Source organism: Nymphaea colorata, chromosome 1 (genome assembly GCF_008831285.2).
Source record: "Nymphaea colorata isolate Beijing-Zhang1983 chromosome 1, ASM883128v2, whole genome shotgun sequence".
Classification (NCBI taxonomy): Eukaryota; Viridiplantae; Streptophyta; class Magnoliopsida; order Nymphaeales; family Nymphaeaceae; genus Nymphaea; species Nymphaea colorata.
In genome coordinates, this window is record NC_045138.2 from 36,216,273 (window position 1) to 36,241,178 (window position 24,906).

The 24,906-nt window shown below is 40.8% G+C and overlaps 4 protein-coding genes across 10 annotated transcripts; 3 read left to right on the forward strand and 1 right to left on the reverse strand.

The window, feature by feature from the left end:
• Positions 1-948: 948 nt before the first annotated feature.
• LOC116260892 (uncharacterized) lies at positions 949-8,806 on the reverse strand. Of its 4 annotated transcripts, none has more exons than XM_031639423.2 (4): positions 6,408-8,806; positions 2,110-6,143; positions 1,385-1,711; positions 949-1,243 (listed from the first exon to the last, which is right to left on the reverse strand). In XM_031639423.2, the coding sequence occupies exons 1-2, from the start codon at positions 8,326-8,328 to the stop codon at positions 2,434-2,436; spliced, it is 5,631 nt and encodes a 1,876-aa protein (XP_031495283.1). In that variant the 5' UTR covers positions 8,329-8,806; the 3' UTR covers positions 949-1,243; positions 1,385-1,711; positions 2,110-2,433. The 4 variants fall into 4 exon arrangements, with proteins under 4 accessions (XP_031495283.1, XP_031495292.1, XP_031495315.1 ...); XM_031639432.2 differs by having other exon boundaries at positions 2,099-6,143; XM_031639455.2 differs by lacking the exon at positions 1,385-1,711.
• Positions 8,807-10,649: 1,843 nt separating this feature from the next.
• Positions 10,650-16,545, forward strand: LOC116246024 (probable protein S-acyltransferase 4). Of its 3 annotated transcripts, XM_031617696.2 has the most exons (6): positions 10,659-11,044; positions 11,440-11,619; positions 12,596-12,898; positions 14,593-14,820; positions 15,237-15,683; positions 16,049-16,545. In XM_031617696.2, exons 1-5 carry the CDS (start codon positions 11,000-11,002, stop codon positions 15,678-15,680), a joined length of 1,200 nt encoding a protein of 399 aa, XP_031473556.1. In that variant the 5' UTR covers positions 10,659-10,999; the 3' UTR covers positions 15,681-15,683; positions 16,049-16,545. The 3 variants fall into 3 exon arrangements, with proteins under 3 accessions (XP_031473558.1, XP_031473557.1, XP_031473556.1); XM_031617698.2 differs by lacking the exon at positions 15,237-15,683 and having other exon boundaries at positions 10,650-11,044; XM_031617697.2 differs by lacking the exon at positions 14,593-14,820 and having other exon boundaries at positions 10,650-11,044.
• A 1,375-nt stretch (positions 16,546-17,920) lies between these two features.
• LOC116264152 (magnesium-protoporphyrin IX monomethyl ester [oxidative] cyclase, chloroplastic-like) lies at positions 17,921-20,694 on the forward strand. Its single transcript, XM_031644201.2, has 5 exons — positions 17,921-18,454; positions 18,727-18,791; positions 18,924-19,251; positions 19,372-19,470; positions 20,269-20,694. The coding sequence occupies exons 1-5, from the start codon at positions 17,987-17,989 to the stop codon at positions 20,530-20,532; spliced, it is 1,224 nt and encodes a 407-aa protein (XP_031500061.1). The 5' UTR covers positions 17,921-17,986; the 3' UTR covers positions 20,533-20,694.
• A 1,498-nt stretch (positions 20,695-22,192) lies between these two features.
• Positions 22,193-24,575, forward strand: LOC116245973 (probable aquaporin SIP2-1). Of its 2 annotated transcripts, none has more exons than XM_031617624.2 (3): positions 22,193-22,497; positions 23,666-23,926; positions 24,249-24,575. In XM_031617624.2, the coding sequence occupies exons 1-3, from the start codon at positions 22,210-22,212 to the stop codon at positions 24,477-24,479; spliced, it is 780 nt and encodes a 259-aa protein (XP_031473484.2). In that variant the 5' UTR covers positions 22,193-22,209; the 3' UTR covers positions 24,480-24,575. The 2 variants fall into 2 exon arrangements, with proteins under 2 accessions (XP_031473484.2, XP_031473485.2); XM_031617625.2 differs by having other exon boundaries at positions 22,193-22,431.
• Positions 24,576-24,906: the final 331 nt, after the last annotated feature.

Sequence of the window (24,906 nt, forward strand, 5' to 3'; positions counted from 1 at the left end):
AAGAGAGGAGACGAGGGAGCAAAGGAACTGTCCATGAAAACATACAATGGTTCACGCAAGATATCTCAAAAAACAAATAATCAATGTGCTAAAGCTAGGACAGAGATCAAGTTCAATTGTTCACACAATATAACTAACGTCAAAAATCAACACCGGCATTCCGAAATTGAGGGAAGAGCAAATGCAATCTTCTGTTTACCATATAACTAACAAAAATATTCAAGACAAAATGGAAGAAATCCTTCCACAAATATGGGTGTTAAGGAAGTCGGGGGTGACGGGCAAGCGCCGAAGATCCGGCGATTGAGGAAGACTGAGGAAGGGGTAATGGGAGTTACCGAACGGAGGGGGGGAGAAATTTGTTCTCTTAGCGTGCCGGGAGAATCTCCGTCCGCCGCCGAGATGGAGTTGAGGATCGCCATGGTTGGGATGGGGAAACTGTGACGGTGAGAAGGCAGAATGCGAGGGAGGAGGAGAAGCAAGAGGGAAGAGGAAAGGTGCGACGGACTACGAGCCTTCCCTTTCGAGCGGGTGAAATTTCACCCGCTCTTTTTTGCGTTAAACGGGTGAAGTTTCACCCCCTTTGATGCGTTTTCAATCACCCACCATATTTCACCCAACAATCAAACGGGCCCTTAATGCACACACAAAATTTAGAGAATAAGTACAAACACAGCTAAGCTCCAAATATTGTTAAACTAAAAATTAATTTTGCTTATGATGAATTCAACAGGCCCATGAGTTTTCCTTTTCTAAGAAAATATGAGCAAGATAACAAGGTTAAAAATACTTAGCTCGTATTAATATGGTTAACTGTGCATAATGCTATCGAATACAATCAAAGAGCGTCGGGGAGTTTGATGATTTCAACAAGATTCTGATCCTAAACTAAGAAACAATTTGCTATCAAATTTGAAAAGATCCAAAATTCGGGCCTCACCACAGAGATCCATTCCCAAGTGATATGTTAAATTTAGGTGAGATGTTCGGAGCATTGGCTCCGCTTGGTCCTCGCTGAAATACAGTCAGATGAATGACACTTTGAAGATTCAATCATAAGTCATAACCCAAAAAAACATAAATACGGCCAAAGACTACAGCACCAACAAAATCACTAGTTCCTAAGAAGACAGAAACCAGATGAAGCCGCTATACGACTGACGATCTTAATGTGAACCGTCGTGGGGAGTCCTCAACGGTGTTTGAGGTCAAGAAGGTTACTCACCGGGTAACCTCATCCTCTCTGAAAAAGATGAAAAAAAGCTTAAAAAGAAGAGGTATTTTCATTCCACAAGCAAGCGGAGAGCCATGATAACATTAAGTGACAAATGTAAAATGGCAAACAGAACTGGAAACGATTTAATGAACATAAGAACAATTTTACCTCTCTCTGCCCACTCATGTCGTCCAAGTGGTTAGGGTGGGTCCAGAACCCCATCTTAGCCAGGATTGGTTACAGATGGCTTGCCTTGTAAGTGTTCTTTGAAGGCCATGGGGATTAGGTTACAAACAGATCGGATCTGGTATCTGGATTTCGTTTTGTTACAAACACACACACACAGAGATAGAGATCTCAATTATGGGAAGTCAATGTTTGATCATGGCCTGTATCTTGAACAAGGAATGGTCTATTTTATTTGTTTATTTTTTCCTTTAGGGACAGCCTAAACACGTAGCCTCTGCCTCACAGTTTGACAACATAGCTTTAGCTCTGCAGGTGCAGATAAACATGATTTCATCAATAAAACATAATGATTTGTGTTTAACTATATGATATAAGAAATATGCTCAGCGTAGACAAAAAAGAAAAATAGGAACTATTGTGCAACAAGATCATAGGGAGAGCATCTAGATGAGTATGGAGAACAAGAATTCAGTTTAACATGCATTATAAAACAGTAAACGAACTGCTAAAGTAACATTGATTCATGTTATCAAAAAAAAAAAAAAAAATAGTAATTCACGTTAAGCATGTCAAACATAATTTATGTTACCAGTTAATATAGAAGTAACCAACCATGAATTACAGCAATATGTACATACTAGTAGAAGTATTGATGTGAATGCAGAAAAAATGAAAACAAGGTGAATTACTCACCAAAATCTTACCCCATTCCCATAAAAGAGCACTGTTCTGATAACTGTGAAAATGACGTCCTTTTGCAAAACCGCACTCAAGTGTCAAGTTCTTCCCTTTTCAGGTGTTTGAGCAAAAAAAGCCCCAGTTGTTGGAAGAAATAGAGGCACCACTAGGAGAAGTATTTCTTTGTGATACAGATGCTACTTTGAGTCCTAATCCAGCCCAATAAGTGTTCGAGATAGCCAAGAAATAGACCTCATTTAACACTCGTATATGGCTCAGTATATTTACATGCATTTCATGTAAAAAAATAGGAATCACCTACTTCACGCATTTTCCTGAAAATTGACAGCTCATTCATCAGGCTTTCTGAAGGAGCTTCTGAGTTCATGGATAAGCATTTCATAATATGACTGCAGGCCCACAGAGCCTCTTGTGTCATTAATTAGTTGCTCACAGTCCTTCAAGAGAGATAACATCTTTTGTTGATAAAGACCACTCTCTTTTCTTAATGAATGATTACAGAGCAAGGTTAAGGGGCTCATAATGCTTTCTGCCGGTAAACAGGATTGGCCGTCCACTGAGAATGTTACTTTCGAAGATTTAGGTTGACCCTTCTCGCCTGGTTGATTGAGCTTCCTGAGACATGATTTGACATTGGAAATCGGCCATAATCGTGCCCTGTTGGTATAATCATAATCTTTTAGTTGTTGCTCGTCTATATATAGACTTTGATCATCATTTCCACTTTCCCCGCTTTTAGGCTTTCCAACAATATCAGTGCAGTTGTATCCCTGCACTCTATGTGTTGATTTTGCAGGCCTACTGACCCAGAATTTAATATTGGCCTGACCAAACAAGACCTTCTCTCTCGCAAACTTGAAAGCAGCCTCAGCATCAGCATGTCTTTGAAAACATACTTGGCCTGAACCTGTATAAAAGAAAACTCTGGTTTTTAAACAATCTATTGGCCCAAATTTCCCAAATGTCTTCATCAACTGGTCTTGAGAAGGAAGCTCAAAATTCTTTGGAAATTTCATGTGCAGATATGAACCAACTTCATGACTTTCAGGAGAAATAAAGAACCTCCTAATTTTCGTGCATTCAGTTGGACTCCTTGCTGGTAACTGCACATCGTCAACACTTCTGCTCAATCCACCTCTTGTCAAAGGACTTGCATACCAATTACTTAGTAAGACCGCACCACAAGGCTTTCTAAGCTTGTGTAGTGAATTAGCAGCAGGGATTTCATCTGATTTTCTCTTTCGGGGAAAGCTGTTCCCAAAGCATTTTGACAAATCAGTGTGAGATGTGGTCTCACTGAACATACTCACATTCTGTGCACAACCAGAACCATTAGTTTGAGGAATTGCATAAGTGGCTGTACTTGAGAAGCATTGGTTTTTCGACTTGGTGTCATTTTCTGGAGCTACATTTTTTTCTTTCTGGCTGTCATCTGGAACTCCATCCATAATAGCACGACTATTAGGCCAAGTTTCTGATAGTGAATGAGAGACCAATCGCTCATGATTGTTGCTCATTCCGTGCCTATATTCTGCAGCACTGGAGCCATAGATTTTCTCATACGAAGCTACTCTGTACCTCAAGAACGCACGCTTTGCAGAAGTTGAATGTTCTCCACCAAAAAATGGATCACATGCAAGGCAACGGAGGAATAAATACATTTCACCAAGCAGTGTTTTCACGCTGGAACTGCAAAACTGCCCTTGAGCAATTGATAATGAGTTACAAAGCTCGGTGGCATAATCAAGATCATGTTGATCAGTTGCCATTTGTATTGGCAATCCACCATCTGAATTTGCACCTCTATTGTCTGTGGTCAAGCTGACATTTGGAATTCTATCTGTAGCAGCACTCTGGCTGTCGCCTGGCATAGCTGTAGCAGAAATGTAGTTGGTACAACTTTTTGTCAATAATGATCCAGAGTCTGCGTGTTCAAGGCTTTTGCACAAGCCAGGCCTAAGCTTATTAACTGCAGGGAATGCTTTATTGCTCTCTCGCTCAAAAATTCGGCTTAAAATTGCATCATCAGGAACAGCAGAACAAGGAAAAATTTTGACTGTGTCTCTTTCATGAGGAACTGCACCAACTTCAAAAGTATCTTTCTTAGCATGACAATCACTAGTGGTACCATTTCCTCGTTCTGTAACAGATGGAAGAACTATGCTGTTCTCTCTAGTTGAATTTTCACTTGATTTTAAATGCCGATTCAAGATGCCATCTGAGAATTTTAGATTAGTAATATTGAGAAAAGTTACAGCTCTGTACCTCAAGAATGCTTTTGATACAAAAGCCGCACAGACTGTCCCAGAGAAAGGGTCCAGTGCGAGGCACCGTAAATGTGCCAATGTGTCAAGTAGAGATGGCATTTTATTGTTGACAGAGTTGCATTCCCAGGAAGGTAAGGTGCTGATATGCTGACGAGATCTGCTTAAAATATCACTGTCAGGTACATTGGAAAAGGAGGATCTTACCGCCCTATATCTTAATAATGTTTTGCACACAAAAGCCGCATTCTCTGGATCATAAAAAGGGTCCAATGCAAGGCAATGCAAATGGGTCAATGCCTCACACAGAGATGGCATGTTGGCCTCAAAAGAAAGGTTGCCATGAACGTTTAATATAACTTTATTAACTGCATTGAATGCTGTACCGGTCTCTTGCTCAGAAGTTCTGCTTAGCATTGCATCATCAAGGACAGAAGAACTGCAGACACCTTTGACTTTGTCTCTTTCATAAGGAATTGCACCAACTCCAAAAACATCTTTCTTAGCATGACAATTACTAATGGTACCATTTCTTTGTTCCATAACAGATGGAAGAGCTGTGCTGGCCTCTCTAGTTGCGTTTTTGCCAGATCTAAAATGGCGATTCAAGGTGCCCTCTGAGAACTTCAGATTAGCAATATTGAGAAAAGTTACAGCTCTGTACCTTAAGAACGCTTTGGATACAAAAGCCACACAGGCTGCCCCAGAGAAAGGGTCCAGTGCAAGGCACCGTAAATGTGTCAGTGTGTCAAGTAGAGATGGCATCTTGGTGCCAACAGAGCTGAATTCCTCGGATGCCATGGTGGTCATACACTGACAAGGTCTGCTTAACATGTCACTGTTAGGAACACTGGGAAAGGAAGAATATTTGAGGTTTTCTCTTCCACCGAGAGTGCTACTTATCTCAAAACTATCCTTCTTAAAAGCATGTAAAATGGTGGCATAGTTTCCAGGTTCTGCAACATATGAAGGGGATACAGAAATCTTTGGCTCTGTGCTGTTGCTACATTCACAATGACGGTCCAAGGTGACTTCTAAACATTTTAGATTGGGAATGTTCAGAAAAGTTATATCTCTGTACCTCAAAAATGCTTCGAATACAAATGCCACACCATCTGAGTCATAGAAAGGGTCCAGTGCAAGGCGATGTAAATGTGTCAAGGTCTCAAATAGAGATGGCAAATTGGTCTCAATAAAAATCTGTTGCTGAGGATTTATTCTGAATTCATTAGCTCGACTGCATGCAGTCTTGATCCTATGATCAGAAAGAAACTCCACATCATCTGCATTTGTTTCCTCATCCACGTCAATGTGTTCATGTGTTCCAGAAACTTGTGGCCCAGACTGATCATTGGACGAAAAACTGCTAAAGTCCATTTCATTTGTGACACAGAAACCCAAATCCAATTTATCTTCCTCACTTTCTTCAATCCCTTTGATTTCTTCCTGCAAGAGTGTCTTATTTCTTGATTTGTCATGGGACTCTCCAAAGCTCAAGAGAATATTTGATTTTTGCATATCATTCCACTGAAATTCCTCTCTATGCAGTGGTTGCTCGCAAACTTTATCCTTCTCTTTTTCCTTTCGTTCCACGATCATCAAGTTGTTCTTTGCCCCTTCCTCTCCTTCCCCATCTTCTTCCTCGTCTACCTCCATCTGGTTTTCCACTTCTTCTGCTGCTACTTCGACCATCAGACTATTGCTGCTTCTATAAGCCCTGTAACACAATTCATTATCTGCCAGACTACTGGCAAGTGGCTCTGCTTCCCAATTACCTGATAAACAATTCAGACAATGAAAACCTCATATAGCAAGTTCATGATCTCATCCTCCTACTTTTGGGGGACATGAAACAAAATTGTGAAACCGATATAATGAAGCAAGTATAGAATAGATACAACAAGAGTTCAACATGAAGGGCGTCCAGAATCAAATGAGGCAGAAAATTTGAATACTGGAAGAAGAGAAAAAGCAGCAACAGCTGACAAATATACAAACTACGTAAGCAGACGTTCATCCTGTATGCTTCACAAACTTACCTTCGTCAGATTCATCAGCACGCTCCATTTCTGTGAGCCTCATTGTTTCCTTGTAAATCCAGTCGGGCGTAATTGAGACAACACGCCGATAGGCATTGGCCTGAGCAATTGCTCTATTTGCACCAACAGTGTCTGACTCACAAATGAAAACAGAAAGAGCGGCCTTCTGAAGAAAACCCAGCATCTCCAGAGGCCGAAACTCGGCCCTTGCCTTGTTGATTTGCTCCAGCGTATGATGGCTAGACTTACTATATCCAGGAACATCAACGACTGCACTTTTCTCATTTTCATTAAAGTTTACAAGTCCCTCGCACGAACAAATTAAACCTAATGCTGCCCGCTTACCTAACTCCTCCAAAGCATTATCAATTGCAACCTTCAATTGTCCTACTGCATTCTTCGATTTCTCAACATAATTTTCTTCGAAAGGAAGAACTTGGAAGTCGTTTAGCCAGCATAACTTATCCTGACCAAAGATAGGGACCAAAACCTTCGATTTATTTGCCATAAAAACCCATCCAGGCCACCATTCTTCTTCCGATGAATTTGCCCAAACAATATCGCCTGCCCCCAGTCTCTCTACACCTCCCTCGCCTCTCGTCCTCTTTACTGAAACCTCACAGTGAGCAAATTCAGAGGCATATCTCTTTCTTTGCTTCATGCTCGGAGCATTTTGTTTTTCCTTTATAACTAATTCAGCATCCTCCTCATCTTCCACCTCTCCCTCTTCCCTGGACACCTGGCGATCATGCGTCCCCTCAGGAACCACATATTCATTCTCTTCTGTCTTCTTGCACTTATTCTTCCTCTTCCTCCTCCTCCTCCTCTTCTTCTTCTTTCCTATAACACTAATTTCCTCCTCCTCATCCGAAACCAGAGAATTTAAACAAAGCATTCGCTGTTTGCAACCACCAACTTCCTCTTCCACTAATTCAGTATACTCCTCATCTTCCACCTCTCCATCTTCCCTGGACACCTGGCGATCATGCGTCCCCTCAGGAACCATATATTCATTCTCTTCTATCTTCTTACACTTCTTCTTCCTCTCCCTCTTCCTCCTCCTCCTCTTCTTCTTCTTCTTTCCTATAACACTAGTTTCCTCTCCCTCATCCGAAACCAGAGAATCTAAACAAGGCCTCCTCTGTTTGCAACCACCAACTTCCTCTTCCACTAATTCAGTATACTCCTCATCTTCCACCTCTCCATCTTCCCTGGACACCTGGCGATCATGCGTCCCCTCAGGAACCATATATTCATTCTCTTCTATCTTCTTACACTTCTTCTTCCTCTTCCTCTTCCTCTTCCTCCTCCTCCTCTTCTTCTTCTTCTTTCCTATAACACTAGTTTCCTCTCCCTCATCCGAAACCAGAGAATCTAAACAAGGCCTCCTCTGTTTGCAACCACCAACTTCCTCTTCCTCAAAAACACAACTGGGACCAAAGTTCCTAATCTTCGTTTCTCCAATTGGAACCCCGGATTCAAAACCATCGGTACGAAGATTACACTCCGGAAAATCTCGAGAAACCAAATGATTATCACAGACATCATCATCGTAAACCATAGTCTTCCTTTTCCCACTCGAAACCCTAAAATCCAAACTAACTGCATGCCTTCTCTTGATTCCACGTCTCGTACGAACTTGAGAAACCAACAACCTGCCCTCGTCATCGTTGCCTTCGGCGGCGTCGCGGATACATACACCACCACCTTCATAACGGTGAGATAAGCTCCTAATTCCCCTTTCCCCGTACTCAGAATCTCCAGAAACTCGAGAACCACTTGCCCAAGATTTCCCGAGCATTCTACCCGCCAAAATGTTCGCCGAAGAGATTTGATCATCACGATAGTCACAGCCGTCGTCGTCCAACACCGCCATTCCCTTTTCCCATCCAGTCGTTGAGAAAGGTTTTGAAATCGTCATCAACAGCGGGCAAAATCCCAGATTCGCCTGGAATCAACTAAAACTCCCGAAACCCAAACTCTAAACTACATGAGCTATGAATTTAAAGCAAAAAACGCTGCCACCCACCATCTTCATTTTCCTCCTCCTCGGCGCCCTCAGCATCATCCAGCGAGCAGCCTCAAGACGCTCACCCTGAGAAAGTCGCATCGACCGCCAAAAAAATCATGGGACCGCATGGTCTTCGTGAAGCTCCCTGAACTCGGGGCTTGGAGCCAATTGATCGGAACCCGGATCGCCGGGGTTGCGGTGGTGTAGAACTGGGCATGAAGCCCTAGACGGTTGAACCACCGTTGGTGAACCGAAACTCGAGATTCGGATTTTGGAATCTGAGGTTTAGGGTTAGAGGAAGCCGACTCGGTCTCCCGGCCGCATCTCCTCCGTTTCCCGCCACGACAGGCAGAGTCAGACAGGCAATCCGTCGAAGTGTCTCAGGCACTGTGAAATTTTGATCGTCCGTCCGTGAAAATAGTTAATCGGTGCGCCCGCGTTGTCCGAACAACTGGTCGTGACCGGGGACAGAAGGACACGAATGAATGTCATTGAAAAGTAAAAATTATTGACACATCAAAAGTTATTATGATGTATAATTTATAAATTTGGTCCTATATAAAAATTATGTATTACCGTCAGGCTACTTTAGTCATGTTTCTCTCACTTTGGGTTAAAGGCATTTTAAGAATGGGGAAAAATTCTATGGAAAACTGAGTTTTTTTATTTTGATTAAAATCTCTTACAAGCAGCCTAATGTAATGGATGCAACAAGATTTCATATTATTTATCTTTAAAAATTAATGATTATTTTAAAAAAAATCTTCACATAATTGTACAAGCTTAAAAGTATGGTTATAAAGAAAAGTACATCTCACCTTTTATTGTTTCAATTCACTCTTTTTCTACCGCATATATGCCATAGCATTCATCACTACTAAAGCGTGTGGAATTTTTCACATAACCTCATTTATATATATATATATGCGAAGATAATATTTCACACTCAGCTATGTGGAAAGATAGTATTTCACATTCAACTTAAATAGTGCTCTAATTGGGTATTTATTGTCCTTCTCTTGTACACATTTAAGATTTGAAGTGACTCTTCGAAATGTACTTTTTTTGTAACGGGCATGATTTATTTGTCTTTCTATTATTAACAATTTTCATGCACAAAATCTGAATCATTACTCCTAAATTATCTTAAAACAAATAATATGCTTAATTCCCTATCCACATTGATATTTTTAAAAGATCCTTATATATATAATGAATCAACGTAGACCAACTAAATGACAAATTCATTGGCTTGTCTTTTGCATTTTGGGGAATAAGCAACTTTTAAACTCATGCATATTCTAACCGTAGGGAGATCCAAACAAAGTACCAAGCTTTTATCTTCTTTCCGTTGAAGATCTCACGTCTAATCTCACAACCCAATAGCAAAAGTTGCTTAATATGTGGATCTCACCTAATAAAAGCCAAATAAGAAAAGGGCAATTACCAGATGCTGGTAGCCATTTTTTAGCGGAAGGTTGTGCCTTGTGTGCAAAAAGCAGCAACTTTTGGATGTCTGACGCTTGTTTGGCATAAAACATTATGTAACTACCCTAAATATTAAAGTAGGTTTATGAACCACCTACTCCAATATTTACTCCAATATTTAAAGCAGATTCATGAAATAGTCATACAATGTTCGTCATAACAGATGGCCCCAAAAAGGACTGGAGAAAGATGAGGGGCAATTGGGCATACAGTGAAAAAAAAAAATTGATGCATTTTATACACAATTTGCATGCCTCTCACTTTGGGATGATTGGTGCGTTTAGTATGAACACATCTAAGGCATGTCCGAGAAAGAAGCGCTCTCAAGTATATGAACTGTCTAACGCTGCCGGCGTTCTCATGTTAGAATGGAGCAACATTAGTCAGATTTTCTTTTGCCAAACGTTTAATTCAAGACTAGAGAGAACGTCCAATCTTAAATTAATAGATCTCAAAATGGGGGAACCATGATATTAGATTTAGTAGAAGGTAATCAGACGCCTTGTTTGCTTTTAACATTATTTTATTCTGAACATATGCTCGAGATCTTCGTGAGCCGAAACTTACTAGTCAGAGGCTTGGATTTCACTTCACTTCAACTTCCGTCATCACGAGAACCTGTTTACATACCGAAATAAACGGACCTAATTACGCGTTCAAAGAGCTCTCCAACGCGAGAGTGCGAGGAGAGAAAAAATTCTCTCCAATGTCCAAAGACAAGAATTCTAAACGTACAGGGATGTTGCGTGGTTTGTTCTTTTACGAGGAAGGAAGACTACCAATGGTCCAAAAGTCCATGCCACGTAATAAGCGCTACCAAGATGGTCTTCGTTGATTTTTACGTCGTGGTGGTTGCTCTGCCTTTTCGTTCTAGAGAGAGAATGGAAGAAGAAACGTGGCGAGAAAGATAGAGGAAGAGCATATTTGCTGCTCGATCTTGCTGATGAACGAAGCGAGATCCCAAGGTGGCAGTCGCCGTCAATTCCGACCAGTGTGGCCAACATTCATCTGCTTGTGAATCTGTGATCCGATCTCGTCTCCCCATAGAACCTTCTTTGGAGGAACTGACAGTTCGAGAATTTGTCAATCAAGAATGGGAACAACCAAGAGGCTTTATCAAGTTTGGAAGGGGAACAACGTAAAATTTCTGTCTCTCTGCTAACTTTTCCGTCTTATATATTTTGCCGCGAAAAGCATCTTGCTATTGAATTTTCAGGTTTGTTCTCTCACAGCAGTATTTAGATTAACAGAGTCAAAATCAGATATGAATATGTATTAAGGTTCTGAAATGGATTTATATGCACCAAAATCCAACAGAATACCATCAGCGTTCAGCGCTGTATGCAATTGTCTGGTAAACGTATTACCAGCATCATGCTATTAATTTGTGTTAAGGATGAGAGAAAAGAAGTTTCTCTACTTCGGGTCTATGGCGACATCTCGACATGATGGGTGCCATTCCCACATATTTCATATTTCAAATGCTTGAGCTATTAAAAGCTTACACAGTCATATGACCTTTTGATCTTCCAGAGGTTCTTCTGTGGAGGTAGGCTGATATTTGGTCCGGAGGTGGGATCGCTGCTTCTCTCCACTTTCTTGATCTTCAGTCCTTCTGTTGTATTCTGTACTCAAGTGGCTGCTAAGATCATCCAACCGTCACCACATCTTGGCATCTCTGTACTGGCTGTGGCTGTGCTTCTCACTGTTTGGGTTAGTAAAGCTCTCTTTAGTTATTTTCCTCTGCCATTCTCTGTTTCTGTAGTACTACATAATATTTTAATAAGCAAAAACCCTGTTTTCTCTGTGATGGAAATCGATTTTGTCTTTTTATGTCAAGAAAGTTGGCCATTTTCTAGGAGTTTTAAGAAACAATACATGTGCAGCCTATTTTAGGACTTGATTAGAAGCCTTTAAATTCTAAACGTTATTGGTTCCTATAAAAATGTGTGAAATCCAGCATGCCTGGCATCTTCAGGTCCTCGTTTCTTGTGCCCGGAGCATTTGGTGTATAGGTTATGGTTTTCATCGATTCACTAAAAAAAAATTAATTTTCAATAGTGAATAGATGAAGCATTCATGAGAGGGGAAGATGAGGTAAATTTCCTCTCACTCTCCGACATACACACGCAGCAAATGCATACGTCCCAATACGAGCAAGCATTGGCGTGCATGCCTGCTCATCCATCCACAAATTCAGATTGTTTTGATTTGACTGGATATCAAATCCTTTAGAAATCAAGAGTTTGTTTCAAGTAACAGTTCATCTCAATTTACTAGTAGGAACTCCAGAACCATGATTGTGATACCCAATTTTTGTATCTTCTGAACCTAACATAAGCATTGGTTTTATTACTTGAGAGTGTTTATGTATGACTCCGATACATTAGAATGTTCTTTGGTGAGATGTGCTTGGCTTTAGTACTTGAACATATCTTATTTCAAATAGATTTTGGTAGATAAGGACTACAGTATTGCTGCCCTTTAGAAATCTAGCAACTACCTGTCATGCTTATGTTTTTTATCCTTCAACTAGACATTACTGTCATAAGTGCTCTGGTTTAGTTTGTGTCAGCTATTGAGCATGACTGATTATTCTCGCAGTTTCTTGTATTTTTCATTCAGAGAGGAGACTGCAAGAGGAGATGCTTAAAACAATTGTTGTAGATAACACTTGATTGACGTGCAGGATTTGCTAGTTCTCTTTATGACATCTGGTAGAGATCCTGGTATTGTACCTAGAAATAAGCAGCCTCCTGAGGTGGAAGGTGAAATTTCTTCTGCATCAACAGAGTTCGTGAACAATAGAAGTCCAGACTTAAGATTGCCTCGAATTAAAGATGTCACAGTCAATGGTGTTACAGTAAACGTTAAATACTGTGATACATGCCTGCTTTACCGGCCTCCCCGTGCTTCCCATTGTTCGATCTGCAACAACTGCGTTCAAAAATTTGATCATCATTGTCCTTGGGTTGGTCAGTGCATTGGGCTAGTAAGTTGGTACTTCCATGAGTTAGTCCTTAAGATTTCAATAGTTTACCAATTTGTCCAAGCCATGGCTAGCAATTATTGACTTTTTTCCGTCACTGCATTGCAGGTGTGTGCAGTATGTTTTTGAAAAAATTATCAACAAAAATATGGCATTTTAGTTTTTAGGCAATAAAAAAAGGTTGTTAGATTGACAGTGCGTTTGACAACCACCAGCATTCTTCTTGGACTATTTCTTAATACGAACCAAAGAAATGTCTCGAGAAAGAAGTTAGATTCATAAAACTTTTACCAATTTGTTGATTACATAACATCATCATATTTGAACATTTGAATGCATGGGTATTTCTGATAGAAAATTAGTTCTAAATCAAACGAAAATGCGTAATTTTTGTCTCAAACAATTTCCAATAAATAATTCTGGTGTCACGTCTCGGGAGCGTATGCAGGCCAACTTGGCAAGTGACAAAGACTGAACTGGGAAGAACCTGAAAGAGCTTTACACAGCTCTTTCTTCTTCTGGGTAAGGACTTGAGGAATGAGTTCTTGCATGCATTCAGTTGTCCGATTAGCGAGATCGTATAGTATATGTGAACTGGCAACCATAAGCAGAGGCTGCGTGAAATAGTTATAATAGAATAATTATCGGCCACCCTATGAACGTGCAACCCCATGAGCGACAGGATATTTGATTCCTAGAAGAGCCATACGTTCCAGCATGCCCTTCTGGGCATCATGCATCCTGCAAGGCCTATCATTACACTGTTCATTTCTGTGAGTACACAAAAGAAATTAAAATTAAAAGATCTAAGAGAAACAGAGGCAGAGAATATCCTACAGCGCTTCATACTTGGCCATCTATTTCTTATTCCTTTTCATCGTAACTGGGGAACTAACTGTTTCTGTTCCTATGCTTGGTCAAATGCAATTGTTTCATGCATAGGAGCCAGTAACCTGCTCTGTACTTGCTTTTTGTCCTGCTGTTTACGACGAAATAATAAACTTAGAAACCTTCCAGCGTATCTTTTACTATAATAGAGGATAGTGGAGTCCTAACATTTGAAATTTCCTGATTGAAGTAATTATGGGATTTAGATATTGGCATATTGCACATATGCTGATTCTTAGCTCCATAAGAATGACATATAGTTCCAGGTGCTCAGATAGGTTGGTAAAATGTGTATTCTTTACAAAATTCACTGAGGCTGCTCTGTTCATGAGATGACGGATTTTCTTGAAAAGCTGAAAGCCTAAAACCAATAAATTCATTTTTTTTTATTTTTTAAAAATACTGAGCTTCAGATATGAGTTATGCATGTTTGGTTGGATTTTTCTGTGACATTCAAGTTGCAGAACTACAGAACATCACAGTCATGGTTGAAACTTTTAATCTTTTTTTTCTCGGTAATGTATTGCGTTTGTCTCTATGCATACTCAGATTTTTTTACTTTTCGTGGGAATGTGTTTTGTCTCCATTCTAATGACCCTGAAAGATCTATTTAGGAACATACAACTCTTTGAACTTTGCATTCCAAATTACTCATTTAATGTATTGCAACCATCTCAAATTTTCTTAAATTCATCCGATTTGTCTAAAGACTACAGTGTGTTGTTTTGTTATTCTACAGTATGCAGCTGTTACTGGAACTTCAGAATTCTACATTTTAACCAAACATGTTCATTATGACTTTGTTGCAGCGTAACTATCGGTTCTACTTCCTGTTTGTTTCATCTACAACCTTCTTGTGCATATACGTCTTTACCTTTTCTTGGGTAAATATCCTTTTGCAACGATCACACAGAAGCCTCTGGAAAGCTATGGCTAAAGAGGTTCCATCAGTGGTTCTCATAATTTACACCTTTATAATGGTCTGGTTTGTTGGGGGACTCACAATCTTCCATCTCTATCTGATCAGCAGAAATCAGGTGGGCACTGAAACCAGTCATGTATATTCCCAATATTCTGGATTTCCTCTTAGATGACTTAAATGATGTGAAGTTATTTATATAGGTTCTTTTTTTTTTTTTTTTGTTACAAGATTAGCAATACTTGTTCTTTTTCATCCCCAAATGTCATTTAATTTCAATATAACTCTTGGAGTGTATGGTAGCCCGTCCTAGACCAATCCACCTCGATGCTCATACATCTGTATCACTGGGCATGAATTTGTCATGGTGACTCATGTCATAAAATTTCAGTTCTCTCTCCACATTCACCATGCTTTCCTGCTTGTGGATGCATCATGCACGTGATAAACATGGTGTAAACTTGTAAATATGGCTCAATCTTATCTTAACGTTTGAAATGCCTCTGAGATTATGATTCTTTTACCATGTAACAGACTACTTATGAAAACTTCCGCTCCAGATATGATAAGAAAGAAAATCCATATAACCTGGGGGCCTGGAGGAACTTCAAAGATATTTTTTTGTCACCTATCCCTCCTTCACTGAACGATTTTAGATCAATAGTAAGAGAAGAGCCTGTAGAATTTGTAGCAGCAGTTACTCCAGTTGTGGCAGGCAACTCCATTGTGCCAAAGGAAAATGCCAGCATGGAAGTTAGCGAAACAAAAGTGGGAATTTCTGGTAACATGCAGCTTCCCAGAATCCTGCAAGGCCTGGACTATGGAGACATTGTTGACAACCTGAAGATTAGGGGCTCTGATGTGGGGCACTCATTTGATTCATTTATTTTCTCTGTGGCACAAGAAACTACACAGGCTGGTGGTACCGACGAAGCAAAAGTTGCTGCAGATCACCATAACATCAATATGGAATCATGAAAGGTAGACATGATTTATGCTGGAAGTTTCAAACCAATCCTCATTTTACACCTTAGCAATGAAAGCAGATAATGTCTGCATACCTGAACAGCAGCTTAAGGAAAGCACCAGAACAAACTTTTGGCTCTACTAAAAAGGATTATGCCCGGGCTCTGGACATTGATCTGGAAATGACTGAGCCAGATCAAAATACATTCCTGTGACATGTTATGAGCCTCTTTCTTTTAATTATGGCTGCTTTCAACTTTCAAGGTTTTCAAATGATGGCTCACAGTGGGGGACTTGTGCGTGTCTGTGTATGTATAGTATGCTCTGTTATACATGAAAAAGAAAATTGTTCTGACTGTCCTTTTCCTTTTGTAACACAGTTGATATCAACAACTGTAGATGATGGCCGCACATCAGCGTTGGTCCAGCAGGGTCGCTTGCTGTATGAGTTCCTCTGTATCTTATGAAAAGCCTTGGACATTTTGGGTTTGTACTTTTGTGCAGTGTCTCAGCATAAGCAGCAGTGTGGCTCTTGGAGTTTGCGTTCATGTGCCGCAAATTTCAAGGATGTTTTCAGCAAAATAAAAAGCAATAAAATGCTGGGGAGAGTTTGTGAAAGCAAAAGGGGAAAAAAAATGATGTCTTTGCTAATTGAAACTCAATCTGTATGCAGACATTCGACATGGTCTTGAAGGTTTCAACTTACAACCTGCATGGTTGCCTATTGAGAAAAAGAAGAAGCTTATAATTTTTTATTTTGTACGACTAAATTATGTGCTTTGATTTTGTAATATTAAAACATATACCAATTACCAAGAGTGAGATCCTGAACCTAGAACAGAAATAATGAAAAGTTTTTGAATTTCTTATACAGCAACTGGAATTTTTCCATCTTAAGATAGAAAATTTGGGTTTTGGCAGAACCGTTACGGGATTAGCTAATAGAGGCGTATACAGGGAGTATTATTTTCAAACTTTTCCACAAACATTACCGCCTTGTACCTCATGACTCTTCTTTTTTTTTTTTTTGTTACGAAGAAAAAAAAAAAGCTGAAGTGAAAACAGGTGGTGTTACTGTCTGACAGTGAATTGGTCGATTTGGGAACCCTTTCAACTTGAAACAGGGCTGATTCATGGGGACCGCAGAGGATATTTTCATAACTTTGATATCGTTTTTTGTATTTTTCCCATTTTTTGAAATTTTTAGGTATTTTCTCCCTGATTTTTTACATGACAGGTATCTTGAAGTTCTGATTTGCTTCATAATCGACTCCAATTGCGTTTGATTCAGACGATTCACTGAATTTTTTGTCTTTCCAATTGAATTCAAGAACTGATTACGATGCAAGTTGGAAACATAATTATGCCAAATTACTGAAGTGAAAACATAAAACCATTTCTTGAAACACCCCCAAGGAGCAGAAAAACAAAACTATCTACAAGTAGATACAACTCAACCGTTTACTGGACAATGCGGGCCAAGGAGAGCCCGCAAGAACGTGTGGTGAGGAATGCAGATTCGTTAGCCGAGTGTCAAGAGACAACCTTGGCCTCTTATTTCTGTTGAAGAAAGCGGTTTTGGAAGTCCCCCGGATTTCGAATTCCTGCTGACAGCATCAAGTTTGTCGGCCGTTGTTTTCATATCTCTCTGCCTTGTTCCCCTTACAGGCACACTGTTTTCCCACTGAACACAGCTTTCGAGCTGTGGGGAGGAAAAATGGTGGCCCCACTTTATCTCAAAATTTGCAAGCCGAGAACCCTGCGACCATGAAAACGACATCTGCTCATGGATGATCTCTTGTTGGATATCGTTGCTTTTCGATAATGACAAACAATTAAAACTGGAAAACGACCATCTTTATCGTGAGATAAACTAGTTTTGCTTCACACTTTTCATCGTAAAGTATCGAAAAGCACATTTAGAACTATAAATTATCGAGAAACATGAAGAAAGATAACTAGTTCAGCTGATATTTACTGTACATGTTGACCTTGCTACAACGATCCCCTTGAAAATCTGGTCAGCAGCTATTAATTGCACCAATGTTGGCCACCAGCTTCCTTGAGATACAAGAGGGCGCCTCCCGAACTCCATGCTTGTTTCATGTGCCGAACAGCCAGGCCTTTCCAGAACAAGACTCTGAACGATGGAATCAGAATCAACCAATGACAACACTTCTATCCTACACGTCACAAATCCACTGGATTGCTTTCAATTTCCACAAGCTGTATATAAGTGGAAAATCCACCCCCTCGGTTCTACATTCTCTCCCTCCTAAACCTCTCTTGAACCCTCCACCAGCCCGAAGCAGAAAAGAATGGCAGCAGAAATGGCTATTCTCAAACCCATTTCATTCAAACCAGAAACCGGCAGCACAAGGGCCATCTTCAAAATCAGCCATTCCTCAAAATCATGCATAAGATGCCTCCCCAAGATGTCTGCCGCGCCTCCACCCCAGGGGAATGCAGTCAGCAAGAAAGGCAAGACGGCCATCAAGGAGACTCTGCTGACGCCGAGGTTCTATACCACGGATTTTGAGGCCATGGAAGCACTCTTCAACCCCGAGACCAACAAGCACCTGAACATGAAGGAGTTCGAAGCCCTACTGCAGGAATTCAGAAACGACTATAATCAGACCCATTTTGTGAGGGACAAGGAGTTCAAACAAGCGGCCGACAACTTGCAAGGCCCGATGCGTAGCATCTTTGTTGAGTTCCTCGAGCGGTCGTGCACTGCCGAGTTCTCCGGCTTCCTTCTTTACAAGGAAATCGCTCGCAGACTCAAGGTACGTCGATACCGGTGGCTGGAAGTTTCTCTTTTCAGTGGCCACTATGTGTTGTTGATTCCATAGAAAGATTCAATGAAAAGTTTCAAACGTAATCGTCTTAAATTTTTTTCGATAGATTGGGTAGCTGCATGATATCTTGTTAAACGTATAAAAGCCTACCCGTTCTTTTCTCATCTTGTGGTGGATTCCAACATTTTTTGTACGATTGGGGATACAGAGTTCATGCATTCAACTGATTAGTGAACTGTTCTGTGGCTTTGCTTGAACAGAAAACCAATCCTGTTATCGCTGAGATATTTGCACTCATGTCAAGGGATGAAGCCAGGCATGCAGGGTATGCAATTCAAAAATGAGTTTCCCTTCTTTTCTCGATTATCCACTATTGCTTCGAAGGACCAAGTGCCATGGACTTTGTTGTAGGAACTGTTGCCTCGTTCTTCTTCCGATCTTTTACAAAATTTTGCAGGTTTCTGAACAAGGGTCTTGCTGATTTTAACCTGGCACTTGACCTTGGCTTCCTAACAAAGGCTAGGAAGTACACATTTTTCAAGCCAGAATATATCCTCTATGCCACATACCTGTCGGAGAAAATAGGGTATTGGAGATACATCACAATTTGCAGGCATTTGGTGGCCCACCCAGAATGCCAAATCTATCCAATCTTCAAGTACTTTGAGAACTGGTGCCAAGACGAGAATAGGCATGGCGATTTCATCGCTGCAATGTTGAAGGCTCATCCTCGATTTCTTAAAGGCTGGGTGTCCAAACTGTGGGCAAGATTCTTTTGCCTTACAGTAAGTTTCTCCCCTTATTCTGCATCTTCAGTATGCCCTCTCCATGCCTAGATGGCAGCGCTCTCTCTCTTGCTGAAACACGCATACCCACAGACAGTACTGAATCTTTGGCTTCTGCAGGTGTATGTAACAATGTACCTTAATGACTGCCAAAGGACTGCATTTTATGAAGGCATAGGGCTTGAGACCAAGAAGTTCGACATGCATGTCATCATTGAGGTAATCTTATCAATTTATGTATTAACCAACCGCAGCTTATCTGCCCTAGAGCTTCCCTTCTTTTGAAGCAAAATGATAGTTACAGTAATCAGGATCAGCTCAGGCTGGCCATTTTTTGCTGTGACCTGATTTTGGAGCCTGAGCGAATTCTTTCCATATCACTTCCTAGGCTCTCGCCAATTTTTTTTTTCAAAGAAAAGGAAGAGAAAAGGTGGGTTATTTTCAAATGTCCAAAACTTCTTAACACCATAATTTATACACGCATGACGCATCACAGAATAATAACAGGCATACATACAAATGACAACTGACAGTTTGAACTTTGGAGCATGATTCATGAAACACCAGAGATATTTCGAGAGAAGTTTTCCTCGAGGAAAGATTGATACATATAGAAAATATCACATATATTACAACATACCAAACAGTCGATGTATGTTTATGCATAAAACTCTCTTCTAATATTTTCGAGAAATGGAGTTTCAAAAATGCCACCTTTGTAAAAAAAATTGAGAAAATGGTATGCGACTCTGCCACTGTATCCATTTATCAATGACGCCGAAGCGAGAGAACAGGGAAAATGTTTAATAAACAAAAGGAAGAAAAGAAAAGGAGAAAAGCAGGCAGTCCGTCCGAGGCCCAAAATATCCTGCGTTTTACCAGTTGTCAACTCTAGTCCAAGGGCAAAGATGTGGTTACTTCCCGTTCGGTTCTAGTGTGTAATTTAACCACTACTCCATGCCTTGTCAATCTATTTGCAGAATCTGACCGTTGCATCTCTGTTTTTGGTGTTCTCAGACTAACAAAACGACAGCAAGGCTCTTCCCAGCGGTGTTGGACGTGGAGAACCCAGAATTCAAGAGAAAGCTGGACAGAATGGTAGAGATAAACAAGAAGTTGAGTGCCGTTAGCAATAGCAATGATCCTGAATTTCTGAAGAAGTTGAAGAAGATACCCCTTGCTGCTGCTCTCCTTGCCGAGCTCGTGGCAGCTTATTTCATGCCCCCAGTTGATTCTGGATCTGTTGAATTACTAGAATATGATCCTAAGCTTGTTTACTAGATTACTGGTGGAAGAGCATACTCAGTTCTGTAATTTTGCAGAATAAGAGACTGTTGTGAGAATTTTGTTACCGTCTTTGCCAAAGTCAACGACTTCTTTACTTCTTTGTTTATCAAGTTGGATAAAGTTTTACTGTGAAGAACATGTACGATTTTGAAGTGCACAGACTCTGTAGTAATCGACTCCTTTTGACCAGTGTGATCCACGAAGAAGAAAACTCTTGCTTTCGCTTTTCTCTGCTGATCTTTAACATCCTCGAACCTTGAGTTAGTTTGGGTGAGCGAGAGGGTCAATCCCACCGCCCTAAGGCCCCCCCATATTCCCGAATGAAATTGGAAAAAAAAAAAAAGAGGAAGAAAAGACTTGTCCAGCTCTGGTCAAGGTGTTTAATCTTCTATTGATCTTCTTCTTCAACTCGAAAGAGCCTATGTCCTCCAACAAACATTTCTCAGGAATCAAATGAAAATTATAATGACCCAAGACAGCCTTCATGCAACTCTGCAGCTATTTGATTAAAGGAGGTCAACAGTTCAACAGCACGATACAGGTATATCTTTTGGGCATAATCTGGTACTTCTTTGGCTCAACTTGCCAATTTTTCGTTTAAAGAAAGACCATGACTTAGTATTTTCATATTTCTCTAATTGTTTTTGAATTGCAAGTCCGAGTGGAAGACGGAACCTCTTGCAACTAAAGATCGAATATAGTGACTCGAGTACAGAAAACATCCGATGTTCCTGGTGATTGTTAATTGTTTGTGGCATCAGCAAACCTGTCTTTTAGTTACATTTCAGCGTGTACAGTGTTGTTAATAATATCATTTTTTTGCAAAAATCAACTTAAATTATTTTAGTCAAACTTTCTTTATTTGTTTTAATATAAATATCTTCGTTATGGCCAAATTGTTTCGCACCAAGCCATATGGCGAGTTCATTATTTATCAAACACCAACTAAACTTAAAAAAAACAGTAGATATATGGTTAGGAGCATAGCTGAAGGCTTCATTTGTCGCCCTGTGCTGAATCCAACGTCATGAAAATATGCACCAACTGCCGACATTATCCAGAAAGCTAAGCTTGATATACAAGCTATGAGGAAGAAAACAACTAAATCAAGAGTGTCATAAAAAAATAATAATATAAGAGAGTAAACCTTCCCTTTAGGGCGTGCTTGCATGCAGAAGATAAGTAGTCTGAGATAAATTTATCTCAGGCAAATGACATCTATATGAAAAATGCCTGGACATGATGACAAGGTGAATTGGGATAAGTGAGACAGGTTGCTGAGCAGAAAATTTCACTGTGCTTGATTCATGAGGCTAGAACTAGAAGCTGAATGTTTCATACAGTATGGAATGATGGAAAGAAGAGCAGGAACCAAGGTGCAAGGGAAATGAGAAAGTGAATGTAATCTAGAAATCGAGCGAAGTTACAGCACTCCGTGGATACTGTGATCTCGAGACAAGGGCACTTGAGTCCATTCAGATGTCAAGACAGAGATGGTGACCTACCCGTTCGCAACCACTGACAAAGAATCTAATAAGGGAGTAACATCCGGAGAGGACGGTTTTTCTACGTCCGGGACTCCCCTTCTTTTCCTATTTCCAGGTTTGCCCTTCAATGCAGCGGCGGCGGCGGCGGCGGCTGCAGCACGGCGCCACCCTCCCTTCCAGTCCCATGGCTATGGAGATCAGAGCCCGTTTGGCAGCATGGGATTTCGGGATGTCGCTCATGTGGGCATGGTCGGGGGCCCTCACGAGGCTGCTGGTGCACGGGTTCGGTGACGGCACCGTGGCGGGGGAGGTGGTGAAGGTTTCGCTCTACGTGGGCTCGCTATTCTTATCCGCATGGGTGGGGAGGGTCACCGGTGGTGGATGCGGCAACCCGCTGACCCTGTTGGTGAGGTCCGTCTCCGATGACTTTAATGACCTCTCCTTCACCGTTCTAGCCAGAATTCCTGCTCAAGTATGAACAACTCTTCTCCTTCTCTCTCTCCCTCTCATAGAGAAAAAAACAAAGGCAAATTCAGATTGGTGGTGGTATGTGGGAGGTATGTGTTGCAGACGTTCTGCATGTTGGTGGTGGTATGTGGGAGGTACTGTGTTGCAGACATTCTGCAGCTTGGTGGTGGTATGTGGGAGGTAGTTTGTTGCAGACGTTCTGCTCTGCCATATATAAAAATGATATATTTCAAAATATTGCCAAATTTTCTGAAAATATGGCGTACTGCTGCTTATGTATTTCTTCGTGTCTTCAAAATTATATTTCTAGATTTAGTTTTATATTTGACATATTTCAAGAAGAAAGATCTTCTCCTCCCAATTAAGTTCCAAACGAGTGAGGGGTGAACCCAATATCTCTAAGGAGGTTTGTAATGGTGGGTGAGGGCCGATAGGTGACCAATTTTTGTTTTGATTTCTCACTATGCTACTACTTTGTACTTATATAAATAATAGAAAGCAATCTTAAACCTTAAGAGGATGAAGGGAAGAGGATGAAGGGAAGGGAGGAAGCTTCAGCATTCACCCCAATCTCGACAAGCCAAAGCTCCCACCAAGAGTCTTGCTTCCGTTGCACTTCAATTACTTTTCTCTCTCCTCCTCTTCCAATCTCTCTTTATATTATAAGAAGTCGACGCTTCTTCCACTCAAAATAGCCGTTCTGTTGACACTCTCGGTGACTTATTCCCATTGTTACACTTTGAAATTTTGTTTTCATAAACTTTTTATAATAATTACAATGACATTTTTTTTTTTTACTTTGGATGAAGGTGAATTTTGCTTCCCATCAATTAATATTCTAGTTTTTCATCTGGATCTGTTCTGGTCACCACGGTGCTGACCAGACGACATACACATCTTGATAAAGGATTGTCAGATTTAAATTCTAAAATGCGTATAAATATGGACAATAAAGTTCATGCATTACAATTTACAAAAGAAAACAAAATAACATCATAATGTTTTCAAAATCAATATAAACTCTAATTCTATAAATATGACGGTTTTCCTATATAATTTGCAAACAAACTAAAATAGAATTCTCCTTTTTAAACGTTGCTATGGAGAATTTAACAATGATTAAGAGGTGGAATTATTTGCAAATTATTTTGTTGGATTTGTATATATCTCAGGTATGTGGCTCCATTGTCGGGGCCGCCTTAGTCACCCTCATCCTCCCTGAGTTCACCTACAGTGATCCACTGAAGGTCGGCATTGCTCAAGGGGCACTCACAGAAGGGTTTCTTGCCTTTGGAATCGCGTCCGTCTCGCTCGCACTCACGAGATACGACCCCAATGACTTCATCGTCAAGACATGGATCCACAGCATGTCCAGGCTCACTCTCCGCATCCTGGGCTCGGACCTAACTGGAGGAATAATGAACCCTGCCTCGGTGAGTAACAGCCTTTCGCTTTACAATATCCCAAGAATCCTAGATTTCGATCTTTTTAAAACTTCTGTACATCATAGTGTAAGAAGCAAGGGGAGACAATTGGACCCCCCTAGAGTCCCAGTTTATACTTCAGTGGTTTCTCTTCAGAAGAGAAGTTATTCAGGTCATCAAACGCAGCCATAGATCAAGGACCTGATCCTTCTGATTTTATCGGCATCAAGAAAGCAGGAGAATGAAAGAGTACAAAGAACAAATTGTTGTTGGGTATTTCTGTCGCGAGAATGATTGTCTGAAAGAGTGCATGGTAATAAACTGGTAACAGGCAGCAGGCTGGGCGTTCGTCCTAGGCAACCAAACTGCGAGGCAACACCTACTCGTTTACTGGATTGCACCTATTCAGGCGACCATCTTAGCAGCATGGGCGTTCAGGTGGCTCATCCAGAACGGCCGCAAGCAGGAGAAGCGGCCACAGTTCATGGTATCCGTCCCCATCCCTCGTCGTCTGGACTCATCGAGCAGAATCCTGTCTAGGAGGACACACAAATTTCAATAGCAAAAGGCTTTCTACATGAGGGGCGTTTTTTTTTTATAAACCATGCAGTGTAAATCAAAGTCTCATGTGTTATATGGCCTCCTTTTTTTCTTAAGATCATGCTTTCATTACCATACAGAGGCAAAATAAACACATGGTGATAAAGTCCAAGAAAGCCAAATGGTTAAGAGAACGTTTCCTTGTTTTGAGTTTTCCTTTTTTCCCCTCTCAAGCGAATCAAGGCTCAAACCCTCGTAGCGGTAGCAGGCAAACCACTTGAGTGCAACTTCCCAACCAAGAGATACACCTTGCTTCGGCTACCCAACAAAGGACGGAATTCATGAGAGTCAAGCCTCAACTGCCCGCCCGAGAGCCGTTGCCTGGTCTATCCCTATTACGCCGACCCTTTGGGTCGGCCTAGGTTCTTAGTCATCATCCAATAGGTGAC